General features: G+C 42.5%; 1 protein-coding gene and 1 long non-coding RNA gene across 2 annotated transcripts in view; both read left to right on the forward strand.

Annotated features, from left to right (window-relative positions):
• Positions 1 to 22,022, forward strand: part of LOC117441960 (uncharacterized) — a 605,495-nt gene that overhangs the window by 162,682 nt on the left and 420,791 nt on the right. Inside the window, 4 exon segments of the mRNA XM_071202313.1 lie at positions 11,339 to 11,826; positions 11,829 to 11,903; positions 11,906 to 12,167; positions 17,717 to 17,719. Of these exon segments, the coding sequence (XP_071058414.1) occupies positions 11,339 to 11,826; positions 11,829 to 11,903; positions 11,906 to 12,167; positions 17,717 to 17,719 (828 nt within the window).
• Positions 1,710 to 2,211, forward strand: LOC117441968 (uncharacterized). The gene is made up of 3 exons (XR_004551475.2): positions 1,710 to 1,832; positions 1,927 to 1,981; positions 2,087 to 2,211. It is a non-coding gene; the product is annotated as an uncharacterized lncRNA (long non-coding RNA).

Raw genomic sequence — 22,022 nt, forward strand, 5'->3', positions numbered from 1 at the left:
TTCCACTCTGACACAACTTCTGCTTCCTTCTCATCATTACTCTTCTTTCCTGAGAAGCGATCAACGTCTCTGGGAGGGGACAGACTTTGGCACTAAGATGGAGTGGTAGAGATATACAACTTGAATTGTGTGCATTTAAAGATTAGGTTCCTGTTGTAAGGTCCAAGCGAGGGGGGGTGTCTTTGTTTGCGTCACCAAATCTACTTTCAGTCTTTTTGCATCTTTTTAACACTTGTTCTGTATTCATGTGATCGTTCTAAGTCGTCTGTTTTGATCCCCTTTCAGTCCTTTTGCTTTCTAAGTGGTTGCTTTGTGTATGTTTCAGTACTTCCTCCTCTCCTTGCAGTAACTCAGCTTCTCTCTGATGTTTCTTTAGTCATTTGATCATGGACGTGGGAAGGGGGGGGTGCTGAGGGGGCTGCAGCACCCCCACCTGCTGGCGGAGAGTTGTAACTGCAACGCCAAAAAGTTCACTAATCAAATCAATACAAAAGTTTTATTTTGAGTGTGTTTGAGTTAGCATTTCAGTGTAAGCAGTCTCTAAAAAGCTTCACGATAAGAGAAAGGGATCATGCAGTGTGCTTCTTCTGTTGATCAAGGATGGGAGTTTTGTGAAAGCACGGTTTAAGAACTGGCGAAAGGCAGAGGAAACATTTAGGGAGCATGAGAAGTCCTATCAACACACAGGCCGTCAACAAGCTGGCAGCATGACAACGAACACCGATGAACGCGCTGCTCTCACCAGCTGCTGCTAAAGACCAAATGACTGCATTTAGTTTGACGCTATTATACCGGACCCTCCCTCCACGCAGATCACGCAGATCACGCAGACTGCGTGGTGCCTCGTTTTGCGGAGGGAGCCTCGTCTGAAGCGCAAACGCAGTGTAAGCGCCACAGTTTCGCCGCTGCGAGGCACCCCCACCCGCACCCCGCACTCTGACTGACTTTCCGCGTCCCTGCATTTGATGTTTCTTTTTGGTTGTTTGAAGTCACATATCACAGGTGAGCTACACCGGACCCCCCCGACAGGTGGAGCCCTCCATCAGGGAGACCAGGGGCTGGAGGCGGGGCTTAGAGACCGGGACTGAAACACAGAGGAGAGCAGGGCAACCTTTTTTTATTACAATTCATCTTGTTTTAATTTGTATTGGCTTTTTCTTTACTGCATTTAAAAGTAGTTTTATAAGATGCTTCCTTTGCACGATATCTTATTGATTTATTTATGCCTTGTTAAAATGTGCTCAATAAAAAAACTTGATGACATAAATGTATTTATTTTTGTATTAGACTGAAGTTGTTGTGTTTTCATGGCTCCTTTATAACCGGCAGAGAACGCCTCATCAGGTCAAAGGCTACAGGTTAGAGGACCAACTGCATCACCATGCTATATTCTGACTGGGGCCAGTTATCTTCTGAGGGGGGCCCAATAAATGCAGGACGAAAAACACAAAGACAGAATGAAGTAATTGCGCATAAGAAACAATGCATGCAGTTATTCTTTCAGTACATATTTATTTCAGATACTTATAGCTACAGTTTTTTACGCTCTAATGGGTCCGACTAGAAAGATTGTCGTGACTTCATTCCTTGTTTTTCTATCAAGCCACTAGATGCCTAAACAGAAACTTCTAACTCGTTTTCTTTCCTTTATATTACTTACAGTTGAAGAGTTACTCTCGGCCTCCGATGGTTTGGATGATGTTGCGATGTGTTTGCTCAAAATAAAATAACAAACTTTTACACATGCAACAAAGAAAAGAGGCCTTTACAATATTCAAAACAAAGAGGCAAAACTCAAATCAAATAACAAACGACGGTATTCTTTCTTCTTGGTAAGGCTTCTATAACTTCATAACTTAAAGGGTACTTGTACGATTTGTGTATGTGTATGGTTAAAACTGTTCCTCGACGGCGTCTCTCCAACAGGTTGCCCATCACTGTGGCTTCAGCGCAGGCGGCGTGGGAATTGTAGTCCTTTATAGTGCGTTGACTACAGACGTCACCATTAGGTGGCCTTTCTTATCAAATCAAAATACTGGCTCCAACGATGACAAATAACGTTTAATCATAAACTTTTCATTTCCAGGGGGCCCACCTGGACTCTTTCACAAGGAGGACTTGTACTCAAATGGCACAACCCCAAACGGAACCTTCGCCCCAATGACCTCGTCGTCATCGTGGATAACACAGCACCGGGTGATACAGACACTGTCAGGGTCCAAAGGGCTTGTCCGCAGTGTCTTGGTGAAACCAAGAGTAGCACCTAACAGCGACCAATTGACAAGCTCTGTCTGCTTCTGGAAGCAGTTGATTGAACACAAGGTGTCATGTGCTAGTAACCTCTGACACCCAGTATCACACACATACACATGCCCCCCCCCTTTCCTCTTGAACTCATGCAAACACACCACACACAAACATTGGACTATGAACTATGACAATGATTGTATATTGATGACGGTTACATTTTGAGTAACTGCTTGTTTTTTGGCTCTATTATAATGTATTAATTGTTTTGCTACTGCGTCAACAATTAGGGGCCGGTATGTAAAGGCCCTGACACACCAACCCGATTTTGGGAGTCAGAGGCCGTCAGAGGCTGTCGGGCATTCGCGGCGCCGTAGTCAGGTTGGTGTGTCCCGCACCGTCGACCGTGACACGCCTTATTTGGACTGCCAGACCCGATGCATGGCCGATTCAACATGTTGAATCGGCCATGCATCGGGTCTGGCAGTCGGACCAAATAATCACTCTGATTGGCTGTTCAGCTAGCAAATCAGTGCATGAGAAGCGAAGCGGAAGGGAGGGACGTAAACAAACGATTTAAGAAGGCACACACAGACTGCTATTCATTTTCATCTCATCATGGCGATCTGGAATGATGCAAACGAAGACCTGCTCATCACCTTGATCCAGGAGAGGCCAGCTCTGTATGATATTACGGAGAAAAGATACTCTTCTTCTTCTCTGTCTTCCGGTTGTTGCCCGTCTTTTGAATGACGAATACACACTACTACCGCCGCGCCTGCTGGTAAGGAGAGTTATTGCCACTCACGCACTGAAGTCGGTGCGGTGTGTTCCCGTGCGACACATGGCCAAAACGCAGGAGAACACGGCCAGGCAACAGCCGACTTCAGCGTCGGCTAGTCCTCTGGTGACTGCTTGGTGTGTCAGGGCCTTTAGAGCCACAAAGTTATTATTTCGAGTCATAATTTGATAAATGATGTAATGATGGAAAAGGATTTATATTGCCATGGTGAATATGTTTTTGATGAAATGATTGTTAATTTTATATCGTAAATATGATCTGTTTCCTTGTACCTTCCGGTGTGTATTTAAGTGAGGTAACTCAGAGACCTGATGAGACGGGGAGCGGAACAGTTTTTCGACCGCAAATTGCAGACAGAGATTGGTGTTGCAAATTGGACTGCAAACAAAGTATAGTTTAGTTAGGAAAGCATATCGCCGAAATACTGTATAATATTTTGAGACTATTTAAGTCAATACTTTGTTGTTAATAAATTGTATATTTTTTGACTGAAAACCTTCGGCTGCTTATTGTTTTGGATTGCGTCAACCCCGCTCTATAGTGGCAAGAGTGCCATTACATACAGGTCTCAATCATACTTTAAGTATAATAGGAAAGCATCCAACCGGAAAGTGTGTACACTGCAGCCAGCCAGAAAACTGTTGAGCCATGTTTTACTGCTTTGCAGGAAATATAGTACTCAGAGAAATGTGCTTTTCCAGACACTGAAGAAAGCAACATTCCATGACTTGTCGCTATCAGGGCTGTTAGGGGAAACATCAGGCAATATATATTGTGAGATTATTATGTTTCTAAGAGAAATTGATACATTTAAAATAATCTAGAGTTTTGGTACTTTGTTTTGTTTCTTGTTTTCTGCATAGTCTCTTGTCCACACTCCTGTCCAGTTGGTGGCGGTAATGCACCTACAAGTTGGTTTGCCAACAGCCAATAAACACGAAAGAAGAAGAAGAAGAAGAAAACGAGAGAAGAAGAAGAAGAAAACGAGAGAAGAAGAAGATGCACCTTTAAAGTTCTTTGCAATCCGCCCAAAACCGAGAGTAGAAGAAGGAGAAAGAAGAGGTGGAGTGGATTAAACACCTGCAGAGTTTCATTAAGTGTATTTACACCTCTTAGCTTACAGTTAATCACGAATCAGAAGTTATCTTATTTAACACAACAGCTATAATCTTGGAAGAAAGAAACTCACAAAAAAACTTTAAAATGTGCGACAAAAATAGTCTCAAACTATCTTTAAATAAAGGCTAAAAGCTACAGTCTAAAAGCTACAGGCTAACAGCTACAGGCTAACAGCTACCGTCTAACAGCTAACGTCTGAAAGCTAACGGCTATCGGCTAACAGCTACAATAATTCCAGTTCGGCTCTGGGGAGTAACAGTTGATTTGTAATGCTCAGCTGACTTTATGTTAGTTATTTATTACACCAGTTGTCTTTAAGACGGTTTGAGTTGTTGTGTTGGTGCTCTTTGCCATATATATGGTTTTAAATGTATGCTCTAACTAGCTTATTAGCATCGCCATTCACCACGACGTAGCATTTTTTCCCATTGAAATGAATGGGGTTCTTCAGTTAGCTGCTAACGCTAAGCTAAGCGACGGTTTAGCTCATTAGATACATAGATATACTTTATTTAAATAATGATTTATCTTAAACTGGGAAATGATTGTGTCCCAGCAGAAGTGTTTTCAGGCATTACACGAGTTAAACATATTTAAAAGATGCAATAAGATAATAAAAATGAAGCATTAGCAGCAAGTATACACACAGGACACATATCACTAGAGTATCTAAAGAATACACAATATACAGAAAATACTGTATACATGGAGTACATTAAACAGTCTCACTAGCTAATGTTTGCTTTCTGTGTTAACTTAGTGATAGTTTCACACGGATAGCGTTATAACCGTGGTTCAAACATCCATTAATGTCACTTTCTATGTGAATAAAGTCATTTTAATGAAATAAAAGTGAACTAACTGTAAGCTGTAAATTAGAATGTAAGTTGCTACACAGATTATGATGAATTATATCTAAATATTTGTATTAATAATAATTTACACAGAAAACCAACTTGTTATCGTAATGGTTAAAGTCATGTGCATGTAACGTTAATAACTATCTGACCTTTCTACCATGTTCTCCTCTGCTTAGCATCACATGGACCAAATGGATCCATTTGGACCATGTTTACGTCACAGCAGCAGAGATGAGACAAGGCACTGCACGTGGTGTGATAAAACACTACATAGAAGCATCCAGAAATAGAACATATCATTGAATAAACTCTTTGAATTCCTCCTCTTCACTGCTGACAGTTTATGATGAATTATATCTAAATATTTGTATTATATTAATAATGAAGCAGCTCTGTGGTCTTCATCAGGACAGCTGATGAGCAGCATGGAGGAGAAGAAGGAGGCCCCTGGAGCTCAGGTCAGTGTGCACTTCATCACAAGATATTCCTAACTCCAGCGTTTCCGCCAGGCGGGCGTCTTGCCTTCATTTGACGCCCTTATTCAGCTCGGAACGCCCTATACAGACATAAATAAACCAGCAACTGTATTCGCCATGACACGGACAGTCTGTGGTTTGTACTTGTTTAACTTCTGTCTAGTTTCTGAACAGATATGAGGAGCTGTGAGCTCTGAGGGCTAACAGCTAACGGCTGATGTTGGTTTTGTGGTTCACATTGTCACTACCCGATCTGCAGCCCTGCCCTATCTGCAGTGCGCATGTGCGAGAAGGTCCGCCATATTTGACAACTCCATACGGCAACTCTAATGGGACATTTGACGTCTAGACGGCTGCCCGATTTGCATCGTGCATGCGCGAGTCATAAACGTCTCAAATATCTTTAATAAAATATTTTGTGATTTGAAATAAAATGAAGGACATTCACAGTTAATGTAATTAGATATAAATTATGAATGCCATACATATTGCATACATTCAGTCAATATTTCTTCAGCATGTATGATGGCTGTCCAACAGAAGTTACATCCATTTCTCACTTATTCTGACAATGCACTTAACCCAATAAAATGACCCAACAAAAGGAGTCGTTCAATAATAGTGAAGTCACGTTGTAATAACAATAACTCGTCTCTCTCGTTCAGATTAATATTGTGGGGTTTTTTGAGTGTTCTTTTTCTGCGTTACTATAGTTCAGTGGTTCTCAAACTTTTTCTGGCATTGCCCACTTTGAACAGGTGGGCCTTTTCAAGACCCACCTGCCGCTCCAATAAAATGGTAGGCCAAGCTTAAAATGGTCAACTGTATCGTCCTATAACAGGGGTCACCAACCTTTTTTAGGGTGAGGGCTACTTTCAAAACATAAAATAAGTCGGGGCTACTTTTACTCCTCTTTTTCAGTTTTTTTGCAGTGTATATATTTAGCACATTTTAACATTATTATATGCTTCCCTTTAACCTTTGTGTGCTGTTTGGGTCTGTGGGACCCGTTTGCAGTGAAAAGAAAATGTATGATGTTTTTAAATGTTGAAGTTAAAAGCATCATCTGGTGCACTTTGAGCACAACAAGAATTTGTGGATACATCTCTCAACACTCTATGCTGTATACTGTTCAATAATCCAAACATCTTTAGAATATGATCACAACCAATAACAAATAATTTAAACTTGTTCATTCTTATCTTATGTTACCTAGTTAGCATTCTTTCTTTTTATTTATACATATTTTACTAATCACTCTCCTTTTAAACTGTTTACTGTCCTATAATACACATTGGATTGATTTCTTACTTTATTTTGTACAACTAGGCTATATTAAATAGATAAAGGTGTGTTTTCTCTCTCTCCCTCTGTCTCGCTCGCTCACAGAGGCTGTGTGCTTCTCCGTGGCGATGATGGCTTGCGTTAAAAGATAATAATAAACATAGGCCTATTTGTAAAGCGGGGGGGACACAAACGGGATTTCGAAAAGTGTCACGGTTAAACTCCTTATGAAGTGGTGAGGTGCCGCTCCACATTTATTTTCCTCCCGACTGCAACGCGGTTGTGTCTGTGTGTGTGTGAGAGCGTTTCACATGTGTGTATGAGAGATTTATACATATGTCTGTAAATGACTTTGGTTTCAGTTGTGTGTGTGTGTGTGTGAGCAGGCTCGGATTGGCCATCGGAAGATTCGGGACTTTTCCCGTTGGGCCGCTGGCTCTGGCATAGGTGGGCCGTGGCCTTTCACAGCGCCGCTGTACCGCATCCGCCGCCGCAAACACCCGCCGTTGCGAGGCTCTGGCGGCTCCGGTGCAGCGGTGCTGTGAAAGTCCACCACCGTTGCGAGTCTCCGGCTGTAATAATCCACTACCCGCCTGCGAGGACGCAGGTTCGATTCCGGCCTGGGGTCCAAAACTCTCCCGTCCGTTCGCGACCCACCTATCACATCTCTGCGCCCCACACTTTGTGAAACGCTGCTATAGTTACTGCTAGGGTTGCAAAGGGGTGGACATTTCCATGGGAAGTTAAGCTGGGGAATTTTGGAAATATTCGATGCAAAATTAAACAGAAAAACATGACATTTCAACAGATTATTTTTTTACATTTTTTTTAAAAAGTAGAATGGAACAAGTTTTAATTATTTGATCGAACAATTATTTGTTTCATTGAAGACCGAAAACAGGAATTTTGAGTTAAATGTTACTCATCCCCCCAACCCCACTCATTAAAAAATGAACAAAAATGGACCCCAATCCAAAGATCCCCACAAAGTCCCATTCAAAATGTTAAATGAAAAGAGCCCTTCTCCCTCCACAAAGTCGCATTAAACATGCAAATCTTCCTTCAAGCGACCCTCTGCATTTTGGCTAAACCCTTTCAGTCAACGGGCTCTTCCTGGGCCTCATCAACATCACACTCTTCCTCTGCAGTGTCACTGTCCAGCCTTGTTGAGGATGGCTCTGTCTCCGGCTCAAAGAGCCTTAGGTTTGCCGAATGCCAACCAGTTTTTCCACTCTCACATTTGTGAGCCTGTTGCGAACCTTCGTGTGGTCTCAATAGCCATGCAGTAAGCCAGGGGTGGGGAACCTCCGGCCCCCGGGCCGTATACGGCCCGCGAGACAATTTGGTACGTCCCTCGAGGTAATTTATAAACACAAGCAAAAAATTAGAGAAATCTAGACCGCAAAAAAATTAAAGAAGCGAGTGCCTGTTTTCCTAGCCAAGGTCAGGGTCCTTGAACACAACACGAGCGAGCCTAACGTGTCATCACTTGGTATATGTCTCGTCTGACAGGGGTGCAGTTCTGGCTGACGGCCCGTCCACACTACAGCTTCGTCAGCTTCAAAAACGGTTTCCAACGCGTCTGCCCATTCACTTTGAATGGGGTGACGTCACTTTTCGCCGAACTGCATTGTGGGAAGCAGAGCGGAGCTTTCCTGGCGTTTCAGGCTGCAAAGTTGAGCAATGTTCAACTTTTGAAGCTTCTGAAGCTTTCGGTAGAAGCGTCAGCCAATCAAATCATATGCCAGTACAAGCTCTAGCCAGTGCTGGTTTATACAGTGATTCCAGTGGCCTTAGAGCTGCAGAGTGAGCATCAGACCAGCTGATCAGACAGTAGCAGATGTGGGAGAGGACCATGGAGTGAAGGTATAGCTTAGCTGCTGCAGATGATGGGAAGTTTCTAATGTATCTGTAATTTGACAGATTGCACTTTACTTTATTGCAGACCTTTTTGATATGGGTTTTGAAATTGAGGTTTGTGTCAATATGTACTCCTCAGTACTTGTACTTGAAACAACTGTCATCAGCATACATTAATACATCACATTCTCCACACACAGAAGGCAGATCATTTATACAGGATTGGGCCCCATACAGAGCCCTGCGGTACTCCAGTTGACAAACACTAGACTTATGGTTCTCAATTGAACACATTGGGAGCGGGATGAAAGATACAAATTAAAGAGGTTGGTGAATTCTATAGAAACATGTAAGTTCAGTATTTTTTGCAATAAGATGTTGTGAATAACAGTGTCAAAAGCTTTCCGTAAGTCAAGGAACACGGCCCCCGCAACCCCACCCCTGTCCATTGATGCCTTATCTTTCTCCACGAAGAAGCATGTTGCTGTTTCTGTTGAGTGATTAGCCCTGAATCCAAATTGCATTGGATGCAGTGGAAAGGAGCTGTTGTTGAGATTGATTTGTTTGGCAATCAATTTCTCAAATACCTTGGATACTATGGGTAAGATACTGATGGGCCTATAGTTGGACAAAACAGCCCCTCTTTAGCCCCTCTGTCCTGGGGGTTGTCAACATGGATGTTAAAATCACCAACAATGACTAGATGGTCAAAGTCAAAACACACTATAGACAGCAGTTCAGTAAAGTCATCAAAAGGAAGCTAAGAGCACAGCTGAACTCCCGCAGCCCTGGGGGGCTACATTGGTCGTGATGGCAGATGACAGGGTTTGGTCAAGTTGCTCTCTACTGGTGAGGAAAGCGGCATACCAGTAAATCAGGTATGGATTTACTTCCATTTTGGCCATTCTTGACACCAAGATGTCTGCTTGTATTGTGTTGCTGCTGAGAAGTCTAGGGAGAGGGCTCTTGCATAGGTGTGGCGTTTATCTAAATGTTAGTGATGATGTGAACCAGAGCAGCAGCAGTACCACCCCCCTTGCTTATAGGCACATTGGTATGGATCAAGTATGTCTTGTCCGTCACAATAGGTTTAGCTGAAGAGGTCATTCCTGTCACGGGTTCTCATGGTGTCCCACACTTTTTTGGGGTCTTTGGCTTTAAAAGCATTTCCCAAAAGCCTCTGTGTTTTGATTCCCCTCAATTTGACTTTCAGTTCTCTTTGTCTGTTCAAGTGCTCCGTAGTCTTTGTTCATGTCCTTAGTCACATATGATTTATTACTTTCTTTTCTGGTTCCCTTGAGTTTGGTCCTTATCACACTGGTATCATATTCCCAACATTATGATCAGAGGTCAGTATGGTGTCTGTATTTAGACACATAGGCTCCTTTATCATTAACAAAGCATTTGTCCAGGATATTGTCTTTTCTGCTGTGATCCCTAACGCACTGCTGGAACCCAGGTAAACAGTCTTCCAGGCGACATTGCTTCATGTCCCGAGCACTATTGCCGTGGCATCGGGGTGGCTGAGTTGCAGCTCGTGAACAGTGTCCTCTGCCGCTGGGAGGCACGTAAACAACAAACTGTAAAATACACCCGAATTCTCGAGGCAGATAAAAGGGTCTTGACTTCATGCCGAGAATTTCTACGTTGGGATTGCAGGTTTTACATTTTACTGAGTATGATCGGCACCACAGATCATTTGTATACAAATACCGCCTCCTCTGGTTTTCCACGAGTTCGCATCCCTGTCTGCTCGAACAAGGGCGAGTCCGGGTACTTCAGAGAGAGATTCAGGCATCGTAGATTGGAGCCAACTCTCCGTGAAAACATAATCAAGAGGCCTCGAGAAATTCATGACAGTACCTTGTGTGTGTCCTTAGTGTGTCCACGTTGTTGCTCAATGAGCGCAGGTTTGTGAGAATGATGGATGGAAGTGGTGGCCGGCTGAATCTCCGCCGTATTCTGAACGCCTCCCCTCCTTCCTCGCCTCCCCTCCTTCCTCATCTCTTTTTCCGTCTCTTTTTCCTGGAGTTTCTAAGCGGATTATCTCCAATAATGAAGAGCACAGATGGCTTGGTGTATTCGTAGGAGGCCGATCACATTGTAGTGTGTGTGTGTGTGTGTATAGCCTGAATACATAGGTCAAGGCAGACTGGTTCACAGACTCTCCTGTTTTGCCGATCCGGTGCTTGAACAAATAACTCTACACCCCTGGCCGAAATGTCCCTAAAATGAAGTGCGAGTTTGAAATGTATCTCAAATAATGTATTTATAGGGGCTTCGTACAATACAAATGCAAATATTCTATTTTAAAAAGTAAAGTCCTTTCGAGTCATCTGTCTCAAGCCTAAGTCTCAGGTCATGAATACCAAGTCAAAGTCAAGTCGAGTCTTTTATCAATGTTAGTCAAGCAAGTCTCAAGTAAAAAAATAGGCAAGTCATGTGACTCGAGTCAAGTCATGTGACTCGAGTCCCCCACCAATGGTATATACTTTGGTTAGAATATTGCTATATTACTGTATCAAATATAATAAAGACAAACAATTGATAAGTAGTATTTTGTTAACTCAAGGTTTATATTAAGTGACTTTTTATTGTGTTAACTTGTGTATTTATGCTTTTTAGATTGACTTCTCTCTTTTCTCTGTCCGTCTGTTCTAGAAACCGAAAGGAAGAGAGAGACGTCACAGCTGTCAGCAATGTGACAAATCCTTTACTGCATCTGGAAATTTAAAGAGCCACCTGCGTATTCACACAGGAGAAAAACCGTACAGCTGTGAAGAGTGTGGGACAACTTTCACTACATCAAGTAATCTCAAAACACATCACCGTATTCATACTGGAGAAAAACCTTACAGCTGTGAAGAGTGTGGGAAAACATTCACTACATCAAGTAATCTCAAAACACATCACCGTATTCACACTGGAGAAAAACCTTACAGCTGTGAAGAGTGTGGGACAACTTTCACTACACCAGGTAATCTCAAAACACTTATTCACACTGGAGAAAAACCGTACTGGTGTGAAGAGTGTGGGAAAACTTTCACTCAATCAGGTGCTCTAGAATCACATCACCGTATTCACACTGGAGAAAAACCTTACTGGTGTGAAGAGTGTGGGAAAACTTTCACTAGATCAAGTGCTCTCAAAATACATCACCGTATTCACACTGGAGAAAAACTTACTGGTGTGAAGAGTGTGGGAAAACTTTCACTCAATCAGGTGATCTCAAAACACATCAACGTATTCATACTGGAGAAAACCTTACAGCTGTGAAGAGTGTGGGAAAACCTTCACTCAATCAGGTGCTCTAGAATCACATCACCATATTCACACTGGAGAAAAACCTTACTGGTGTGAAGAGTGTGGGAAAACTTTCACTAGATCAAGTGCTCTCAAAATACATCACCGTATTCACACTGGAGAAAAACCGTACTGGTGTGAAGAGTGTGGGAAAACGTTCACTACATCAGGTAATCTCAAATCACATCTTCGTGTTCACTCAGGAGAAAAACCATAGTGGGTTTCAGAGTGTAGGAGCCGCAATTAAGCATATTTAGTTTTTTTCACAGTTTACAATAAACAATTCCCATCTATTGGCCTTGTGTTGGGTAATCCTTTTTTCCATTACAGATCGCATCCCAACCTTTTCTTAAAGTATTCACCTTAAAGTCCATGAGCGCTTTTCCGGTTATGGCGTTGGAGTGATCGGTCACATTGGCGTTTGCTCCCTAATCCTTTTTCGCTTTTACACATATACACCCAGACGTCTGCTACTTTTCTTACTTGATTAGTCATTAGGAGTGCCTCAGTAACTTTTGCGTTGTTGAAATGAGTAAAACTCAAGGCAGTCGTGGCAAAAGTCCGCAACAAACTAAACTCTTCAGCTCGCAAGATAAAGAGGCTAACAAGATGGCTACCAGTGCTTCGGAAGCTAGCGTGCAGCCGCTAACACTCGATATGCTAGTCGGAGAGCTTGAGAAACTGCGTAAAGACTTAACAGGTGAACTTACCGCTTCCATGAACACCGCCCTGGCCCCAATCCAAGCCTCTCTTCAAAAGATCACAGACACCGTGGCTACACATACTGCCACCATCACCGGAATGGAAACGGCTCTCAGCGCTCATTCAGATGGAATCACTACTCTGGAGCGAGAGGTGGCCGTATTGAAATCCAAGTTGGAGACCACTAATCAGGTGAATGACAGATTGCAGCTGGCGGTGGAAGACCTGGTTTCACGTTCCAAACGACAGAATCTCCGTGTGATTGGCATTCCAGAAGGAATGGAGGGGGATGATGCTCGTCTCTTCATGACTACACTGTTCAAGAAGATGGTCGGAGACCCTCAGCTGGATACCTTGGAGCTAGACCGTGCACATCGCAGTCTGGCTCCGAAACCGCCGCAAGGTTCCCGGCCCCTCATTGTCCGCTTCCATAAATATGCCCAGAAGGAACGTGTGCTGCTGTGGGCTAGGAAATCCCGGGATGTCTCGTACCAAGGTCATCCCATCAGGATCTTTGAAGATTTCAGCGCCACACTCGCCAAGAAGCGGGCCGCCTTTAACAAAGTGAAGTCGCAGCTCTACAAGGAGGGAATACGCTTCGGCTTACTCTACCCAGCCCGCCTGCGTGTTACTATTAACGGACAGACTCGCATTTTTGACTCCGCGGAAGAGGCAAAGCGTTTCTACCAGGTTCATAGCAGTAAGTGAATGATCAGGACTCTGTCCACATACCCCCTCTGAATCTTGTTTTTCACTTAAGTTATTTTTATTTCTATAACCGAGCTGAAGCTACACGGACATGAACGTTAAATTAGACATTGCTTGCAGCTCCCTGCTAGGCCAATAGAGGTCACTGCTGTCTCGTTTATGGTGGTGTGGACTGGGGAATGACTGCAAATCAGATGGGGTTGTATATGTGATAATTATACATCTTTAAGGGAAGCCAACTACACCGTAGTTAACCGGAGGCGTGCAGAACATTTCCTGCGTGCTCATCTACGTTACAGGATGAGTTTAGGACAAGGTTGTAGGGATTTGTTAGAGATTCAGACATCTGATCTCGTTGGGTTGTGTTTTTTGTGTGTTTTTTTCTTTCTCTTTTTTCTCAATACGGGAGGAACTTTTTTCTTTGGTGCCCATCTTTATAACACATTTGAAGTTGTTACCTTGCTCTGTGTTGCAGCCTACTGGCTAATTCATAATTTCATCATATTATTCCAAAGGCTGATATTGTGGCTCATGCTCTATGGCTGATATAAGACAGAGAGCTATGCAAGGATCAATCAGGTTTACAAGCTGGAATGTCAGAGGACTTGGCGGGCCTACTAAAAGAGCCAGAGTATTTTCACATCTTAAGGATATGACGACGGACCTTGCTTTTCTGCAGGAGACCCACCTGCGTGTCTGTGACCACACCAGACTGCGGAAACCCTGGGTCGGACAAGTGTTCCACTCCAGCTTCAATAGCCGTTCCAAGAGGTACAGCAATTTTACTACACAAACGACTGCAGTTCTCTTTTGAAAAGTGTATTTCTTGAGTAAAATGGGCGTTACATTATAGTCGTGGGTGTATTGCTCCAAAATTCCTGTTATTATGGTTTGAGGTCTATGCCCCTAATTGGAGTTGTCCTAATTTTATGACATCCTTATTCTCATTAATCCCATCCGGATTCAAACCACCTTATTTTGGGGGGAGATCTTAACTTGAGTTTTAATCCTGCCCGCATTGATTATTTTTTTTAGACAAAAAAATACTCCTTCATTCCGTGATGTGAATGAATTATGTGAATATTCAGCACATAGTATATCAGACCATTGCCCCCCTTTTATTAGACTTGGAATTGTTCTTAAAAGGGACAGCGCCAAATTGAGATTGAATACTGGGTTATTATCTTCTAATAATTCTGCGAATTTTATTTCTGAGAAAATTAGGCTCTTTATCCTAAATAACAAATCTGACTCGACTTCTCCTTCCCTCCTGTGGGAACCTGTAAAGCGGTAATTCGCGGTGGGATTATCTCTTACAGTGCCAGGGAACATAAGCAGCAATACAGAGACAACTTGAGCTGATGGAAGCAAATTCGACAAATTGACAGACAGAACCCCTCTTCTCCTAGTCCTGCTCTTCAGACGAGAGACTCAAGCTCCCAAACTGGAATTTGATCTTATTTCCACAAACAAAGCAGAGTTTGTTTTAAGGCGCACAAAGAGTACCTATTATGAATATGGGGACAAGGCCAGCCGACTGCTAGCGTTACAACTAATGCGTCAATCTGCCTCACGTCTTATTACACAAATTCGCAAATCCCCCCATACAATAGTTTACAGACCCCAAAGGAGATAAATAATGTTTTCGCTTCGTACTATTCTAATCTTTACCAATCAGAGGCTCCACCTGACAACATCTTAATGGAAACAATTTTTGGATAATTTGGACTTCCCTACGATCAACGAAACGAGTAAAAGGAATCTAGATGCTCCACTCAGTCTAAGGAGGTTACAGACAGTCTCAGATTAATACAGAATGGCAAGGCACCGGGCCCGGACGGCTTCCCAGCTGACTTTTTAAAGAAATTCTCTGATCAACTGGCTCCCTTGTTATTGGACATGTTCAACGACTCCGTAGAGCGTGGGTCCCTTCCTCCATCTGTAACTCAAGCATCAATTTCACTCATTCCCAAAAAAACAAAGATCAAGCAGAATGTAGCAGCTGGAGACCTGTTAGTTTGCTCAACTCTGACATAAAGCTATTGGCTAAGACCCTGGCTAGCCCGTCTGGACCCCTGTCTACCAAACATTATTTCGGGTAATCAAACTGGCTTCATAAGGGGTAGACAGTTGTCCTCAAATATTCGTCGCCTCCTTAATATTATAATGTCTAAGTCTAGCACACGAGGCTGAAATGGTAATCTCTATGGATGCGGAGAAGGCTTTTGACCTGAGTGGAGTGGGGTTATTTATTTTCAGCTCTTGACAAGTTTGGTTTTGGTCAAAGATATATTCATGGATTCAATTATTGATATAGTGCTCCTACAGCTAGTGTGACTACCAAACTCCACTCAATCCAAATGTTTCCCCTTACAAACGCGGTTGCCGCCAAGGCTTGTCCCCTGTCGCCTTTACTGTTTGCAATTGCAATCGAGCCACTTTCCATCGTTCTCAGAAACTCACCAGCTTTTACAGGTATCTATAGGAATGGGGTTGAACACAGGGTATCGCTGTACGCAGATGATTTGCTGCTCTATGTCTCGAACCCTACGGCCAGTATTAACGGGATTCTTGACGTTTTACAAACGCTGGAACTCTCTCCCTCTGGTCGATTGTAGGTAGAATCAATTCAATCCAAAATGAATGTGCTTCCCAGATTCTCATTCCTTTTTCAATGTTTACCATTATTCCTCCCCAAATCTTTTTTTAAGGACTTAGACAAGACTATTTCATCTTTTATTTTGGCAGGAAAGACCCCAAGGGTAAAATATTCTGTCCTACAAAGGGCTAAAGAAGATGGTGGCCTTGCTCGACCTAACCTTCTGGCAGACTATTGGGCGGCCAATATTCAAAAGATTCACACTTGGCACAACTCCCCCATTACAGACTGGTGCCAGATGGAAGCGCGGACTTGTGGCTCTATCTCTTTATCGTCGTTAATTTGTGCCCCCCTAAAATCATATCCTGCTAAATGTGGTATCCAACCAATTGTACATCTACTGTAAAGATTTGGAGGCAATTTAGACGCCACTTTAAAATTGTTTCCCTTTCCCTGCTAATGCCCATTTGTAATAATCATATTTTTCTTCCTTCATCTCTTGACCCAGTTTTCTCTTTGTGGAAGGAGAAAGGGTTGGTTTATTTCAAACAACTTTTTGTTGATAACATTTGTCTCCTTCGATATTCTCAAGACTAAAATTTTACCTTCCAAACTCTGTTATTAGATATTTGAAATCCGAGACTTGCTCGTTGTAACTTCCCCAATTTTCCTCATCAACCACCCTAATTCTCTCATTGATACAATTCTATTGACCCTGTACGTGGAGTAATTTCAGCCGTGGGAAGTTATATTATCAGCACTATCATCTCCTTTAGCGACTAGGAACATCTGGGAGAAGGAGCTTGGGGCTACCTTTTCAGATGAATGGTGGCAGGGGGCCCTAGACAGAGTCAACTCTACTTCATCTTGCGCCAGACTGACACTGATACAGTTTAAGGTCCTACACAGATCACACCTGACCAAGTTAGACTCAGCAAACTGTTTGACACAAGTGAGATGTGTGATAGATGCTCTCTCTCTCCGGCCAACCACAAACACATGTTTTTCTCCTGTCCAAAGCTGGGTTCATTCTGGTCCTCTTTTTATGATACACTCTCAAAGGCCTTCAATAAGCCGGTGGTTCCTAGCCCTTCAATTTCTATTTTTGGTGTCCCTGAGGAATTCTCTAGTTTCACTAACAAGGAGAGAAATGTTATTGCTTTTGCTTCACTTGTAGCCCGCAGACGTATTTTACTGCTGTGGAAGGACCAGAAACCTCCACCTTCTCAGTCGTGGTTGAAGGACTTAATGTCTTTCTTATACTTAGAGAAGATTAAGTATAGTATAAGGGGATGCTCTGATACATTTAGTAAAACCTGGGATCCTATTCTCTCTTTTGTTAATTCGATTCCTTCTTTAGGGGATTAGACGATTCTATTACTCATTAATGTACGTCGTAGCTACTATTGAGACTGGACAGTTATAATGCAATGATAAGTGATTGTCTCCTGTGGCGTGTGAATGGTCATGCAGCCCAATGTGCATGGTGCAACACAGTGTTTCTTTGTATTTCTGTGCTTTTGTGATATCCTCTTGTATTTTTTATGTATTTCTTTTGTATTTACTTATTTTTGCTCCTCTTTTATATTGTATTGTGACGCTTTTCGGTTTTGTTTTGTAGGGGGGTGGGGGGATGGTTACTATGCCATGTTTGTTGTAAAAAAAAAAGTAAAATCGGGTGATCTTATGTCAACAGTTTGTATGTTTTAAGATTGATGGCCCAATAAAAATACTTGTGAAAAAAAAAGTCCATGAGCGAGTTTCACTGTTCATTATCTGCTTCATGTATCTGGAACATATTTACGATGTTTTCAGTTTGATTCTATTCTCTTGATGAAATGATCAGACTACCACAAATAAAATGGCCTTAGAAACAGACCAGCCTGCCCTCCTACAAAACACGACCAAAGAGGTCGATTGTTTAAGCACCTTAGATTACGACCCATAGCCACGTTTTAAAGTGTGGTCGTGTGAGAAACAACATGCTCCCGTTTATTCACAAATAACCCTCTCTGGAAAATCCTACATTGTGGAATAGTTTGGCATTAAAACGCACCAGGTTTTCCTCTTCACACCGCAGCGGAGCAGCCTCTTAGCTCCGGAATCCGGTTCGTTTCAAGCACCAAAAAATTGTCCGGCCAGAGCAAAAGCACCGCATACGTCACGCTTACGTCGAGGTGGGGGCAGAGACAGATCAACTCCTGAACAACAACAAGAAGCTGGCGTTTTATCCAGTTTGTACACAACGATGGAGAAACTTAACAAGAGTTTCAGTGTTTCTGCCATAAACTGTATATATAAAGGTTTCTGCTCATGGTGAAGCAACGTGTCTGTGTGTTAAGGTGGAACCTGAGCATTCACGTTGATCACCTCATAACTCATAAATCTATAAAACTATAAATATTAAACTTTACTTCACGTGTTCATTTGAGAACAGCTGTTACATACCTGGGTGAAGGTTACAGTTCATTTAAATGAAAGAAACAACGTCACTCCACACATGGTTCAGTCCACCTTAAGAAATAACACCGACCTCGGAAGCAGTTGTGTTTCAAAAAAACCTTTATTGACACGAGTACACTTTTTTATAAGAATATAACTAAACCACAGAAATGACTCTGGAAAAGCTGCAGATAGAGCCATAAGAAATGAATGCAACTGATTTCATCCGCGCGGTTTGGCTTTATGAAGCAGGCACGCAAACGGTTACGCCATGACGCAAACGATGAGGCAACGACGCATTACCAGTCGGACTCTGGGCGGTGTGAAAAGAGCCAGAGCTAAACCGAAGAACTGGTTCTGAACCTGAAAAGCTCTAGCACGGAGCTTGAACCGGAGTTGCGTTGGTGTGAAAGAGGTAAAGGTGGCCCCATGCATAGCGTGCCATAAAATGCTGCTTCTTATTTTAAGTTTCGTTGCTCCGCTCGGTGGGGGGGGGTATACCTGAGAGATATACAGCAGGAGAACACGCCGTCCACCGTGGAGAATAAACAGAAGGGCAACCATGCTCCGGGGTCTTCTTCGCTGCTGCTTTTGGTGTATTTTGTGGCGGCAGCAGCGCCACTTACAGGCCTGGCATATGTACTACAGCTTTTTTGCGTTTGCGTTTTACTGTATGCGTCGACCCTAAATATAGTCTATATTAAGAACGAGAAAAGTATAAGTAAAGAACATATATATCGTTTTTTGTAAACATATGACAAATGTGTGAGGGTGATGACGTCAGAGCATCGTCCTCTGTGCCGGGCCTAGCCCCGGACAGCCCCAGCCCAATTGAACCCCTGGGTGTTTGTGAGGGAGCTCCTATATGGCATTACCCCGCTGAAGCTCACCAAAGTTTAATATATTTCATAGTTCAAAGTTTTGTCAATTGTTTTGTTAATTGGTCAAATACTGGTTTCTACTGGTTTCTGAGGAGTTCTACTGGAATGAAAGAGCACAGAAGCAACAAGCAACCTTCACAGAGAGGTTGAAGTTCATGTGGAGAGGAGGCTAGTCTGTCTGCACTCTGTTTAGCTAATCAATATAGTACATGTGAGGTAAAGTGTGTCGCCAATGTACCCGGTTAGAACTGGAAGTTGCGATGAGGTCTTAAAATGTATGGAAAGGGTCTTAAAGGTCTTCAAAGGTATTAAATCTGACTTCAGGATTCCTGCATAGACCCTGATATTGCACTATTCATATAAATAAGGTAAACTGAGACGCCAGCAACAGCCATAAAATGGCTCCTACAAAGAGTGTGGGAAAACCTTTTCTTAAAGTCTTCACCTTAAAGTCCATGAGCGAGTTTCACTGTTCATTATCTGCTTCATGTATCTGGAACATATTTACGATGTTTTCAGTTTGATTCTATTCTCTTGTTGAAATGATCAGACTACCACAATTAAATGGCCTTAGAAACAGACCAGCCTGCCCTCCTACAAAACACGACCAAAGAGGTCGATTGTTTAAGCCCCTTAGATTACGACCCATAGCCACGTTTTAAAGTGTGGTTTCTCCCATTTTTCCCTTTAAACTGGGTTTTCTTTGGAAGTTTTTCCTTGTACGATGTGAGGGTCTAAGGACAGAGGGTGTCGTATTGTCATACTGATATTCTGTACACACTGTGAAGACCACTGAGACAAATGTAACATTTGTGATATTGGGCTATATAAATAAACATTGATTGATTGATTGATTGATTGATTGATTGATTGATTGATTGATTGATTGATTGATGGGTGAAAACAGTTTTTCCGGTCTCGAAGTTTTCACAATGAGACCGGATATATTCCCTCACTGTCAAATGAGTACACGGTGATATCTGCATTACTCGTGCACTAACACACATCAGTGTATCCTTGTTCATTACACAACACTGATTGGTTTAAATGGTGTGCAATGCTTTTGTGTTTTTAACCTTCGATTCAGAGAAACAAATAGCAGGTTTGACACGACAGTTTCCGAAAGTACTTAACGTCCAATCTATTGCATAGTTTATTTTGGCACTTGTCAATCACCTTCCCTGACTTTGAGTCAGGTGTAACTAAAGTCTGCTTTAAGGGTTGTTTATATTTCACATCGTTAATCAGAATCTGCAGAGGAACTAAAATACATGTAGTGGAGTAAAAACACCAGGTTAACCTCTGAATCGAAGTGGAGTAGAACAAAGTAGCATGCTGCTGTAACAGAAACATTTCCCAGCTTGGGATCAATAAAGTATGTTATCTTAAGATGATCGATGGATTCTGCCATATTTGCAACATGTGCTGTCCCATTCCAGTTTGGAAAGTCTGCCGTGGCTCCATTCCATTTCAAAGAGCTGTTGACGCTCAGCGTAACCTTGCCGCACTGCCACTCCAACATCCAATCACAGGGCTTGATGACTAATCACGGGGTTTGTAAAGCAAGGCGGATGTTGTAGTCCCAAACGATAGCTGGGGATTCTGGGTAGTATAGTGCCTTCGGAAACTGTAAGGCTATTCTTACTGCTATGCAGAGGATGCCTGTAAAGTTGGCAGGCTGTTAAAAGCCCCTACTATTTTAAAATAGGCCTAAAGTCAGGGGCCTCTTAGTTCTACATGTATTCACATTATATGGACCATGTTTGCACCTGGTAACACTAAAAGCTGCACGGTACGCAGGCTACAATACGACCGTTCTGCTCTAACGATAGATTCTACATCAAAACAATTAGCTTTTATTGTTTCCAATGATAACGTCACCTTAAGTGGAGGAATGCAGACCTGTTTTCAAATGTAAGGTTTTGAATTCTCAGAAATAACACCCTCAGACACCCACTATCATGTTATGCCATCAGTAATAACTCAGACGTTAGGGGGGATGAAGCTTTTCCTCCCAAATCAGAGATGCTTTATTTTTCAACAAAGGTATACATTTCCTGCATAATATATGTTTCTCACAGTTGTTGTTTTTTGTTGCAAACTGCACACAGGTGATACTGAGTCTTCTCGAGTAATAGATTACACCATGCTTAAATAGACTCCTAAGTTATTATTTCATATGTGACATATGTAAGCAAAGGGAGGGAAGAGTCAATTATATTGAGTAATTGATTTTATATTGGAACATTTATTACTCAAACCTGTTTTATGGAAGAGAAAAAAATATATATATTTCTGATATCCACAGGGACTAGCTCACCTTTAAATTACAATAACATGTCTCTGCTTTGGACTGATGAGTATATGCTTCTTGCATGTTAAATTACTAACACAAACCTTACATTTATGCATGTGCATGTGTCAGGAAGGCTCCCAAATAATTCTGAGGGGCCTATCCTATTTTTGTAATTAAAATGATAATGTAAGATCCATTACTTTGAGGTGTCTGCACTCAGGAAAACATCCCTATCAAGTGTTAACCCATTAACTAGGACAGCTCTGAAGGCCAAGGGTCAGAGAGAGAGGGTCACACTCTCCGGCTGCAGAGAGCACCCCCAGCCACGGGCAAGGAGGCACGAGGTCGATCGAGATGAGAGGATTCTAATTTTCAACTATCGGAGGAGATGGGATGCTTCTTCACCATTCTGCTCGGTGGGCTCAGGCAGACAACCCTGCGGG

This window comes from Pseudochaenichthys georgianus, unplaced genomic scaffold (genome assembly GCF_902827115.2).
Source record: "Pseudochaenichthys georgianus unplaced genomic scaffold, fPseGeo1.2 scaffold_223_arrow_ctg1, whole genome shotgun sequence".
NCBI classification, from domain to species: domain Eukaryota; kingdom Metazoa; phylum Chordata; class Actinopteri; order Perciformes; family Channichthyidae; genus Pseudochaenichthys; species Pseudochaenichthys georgianus.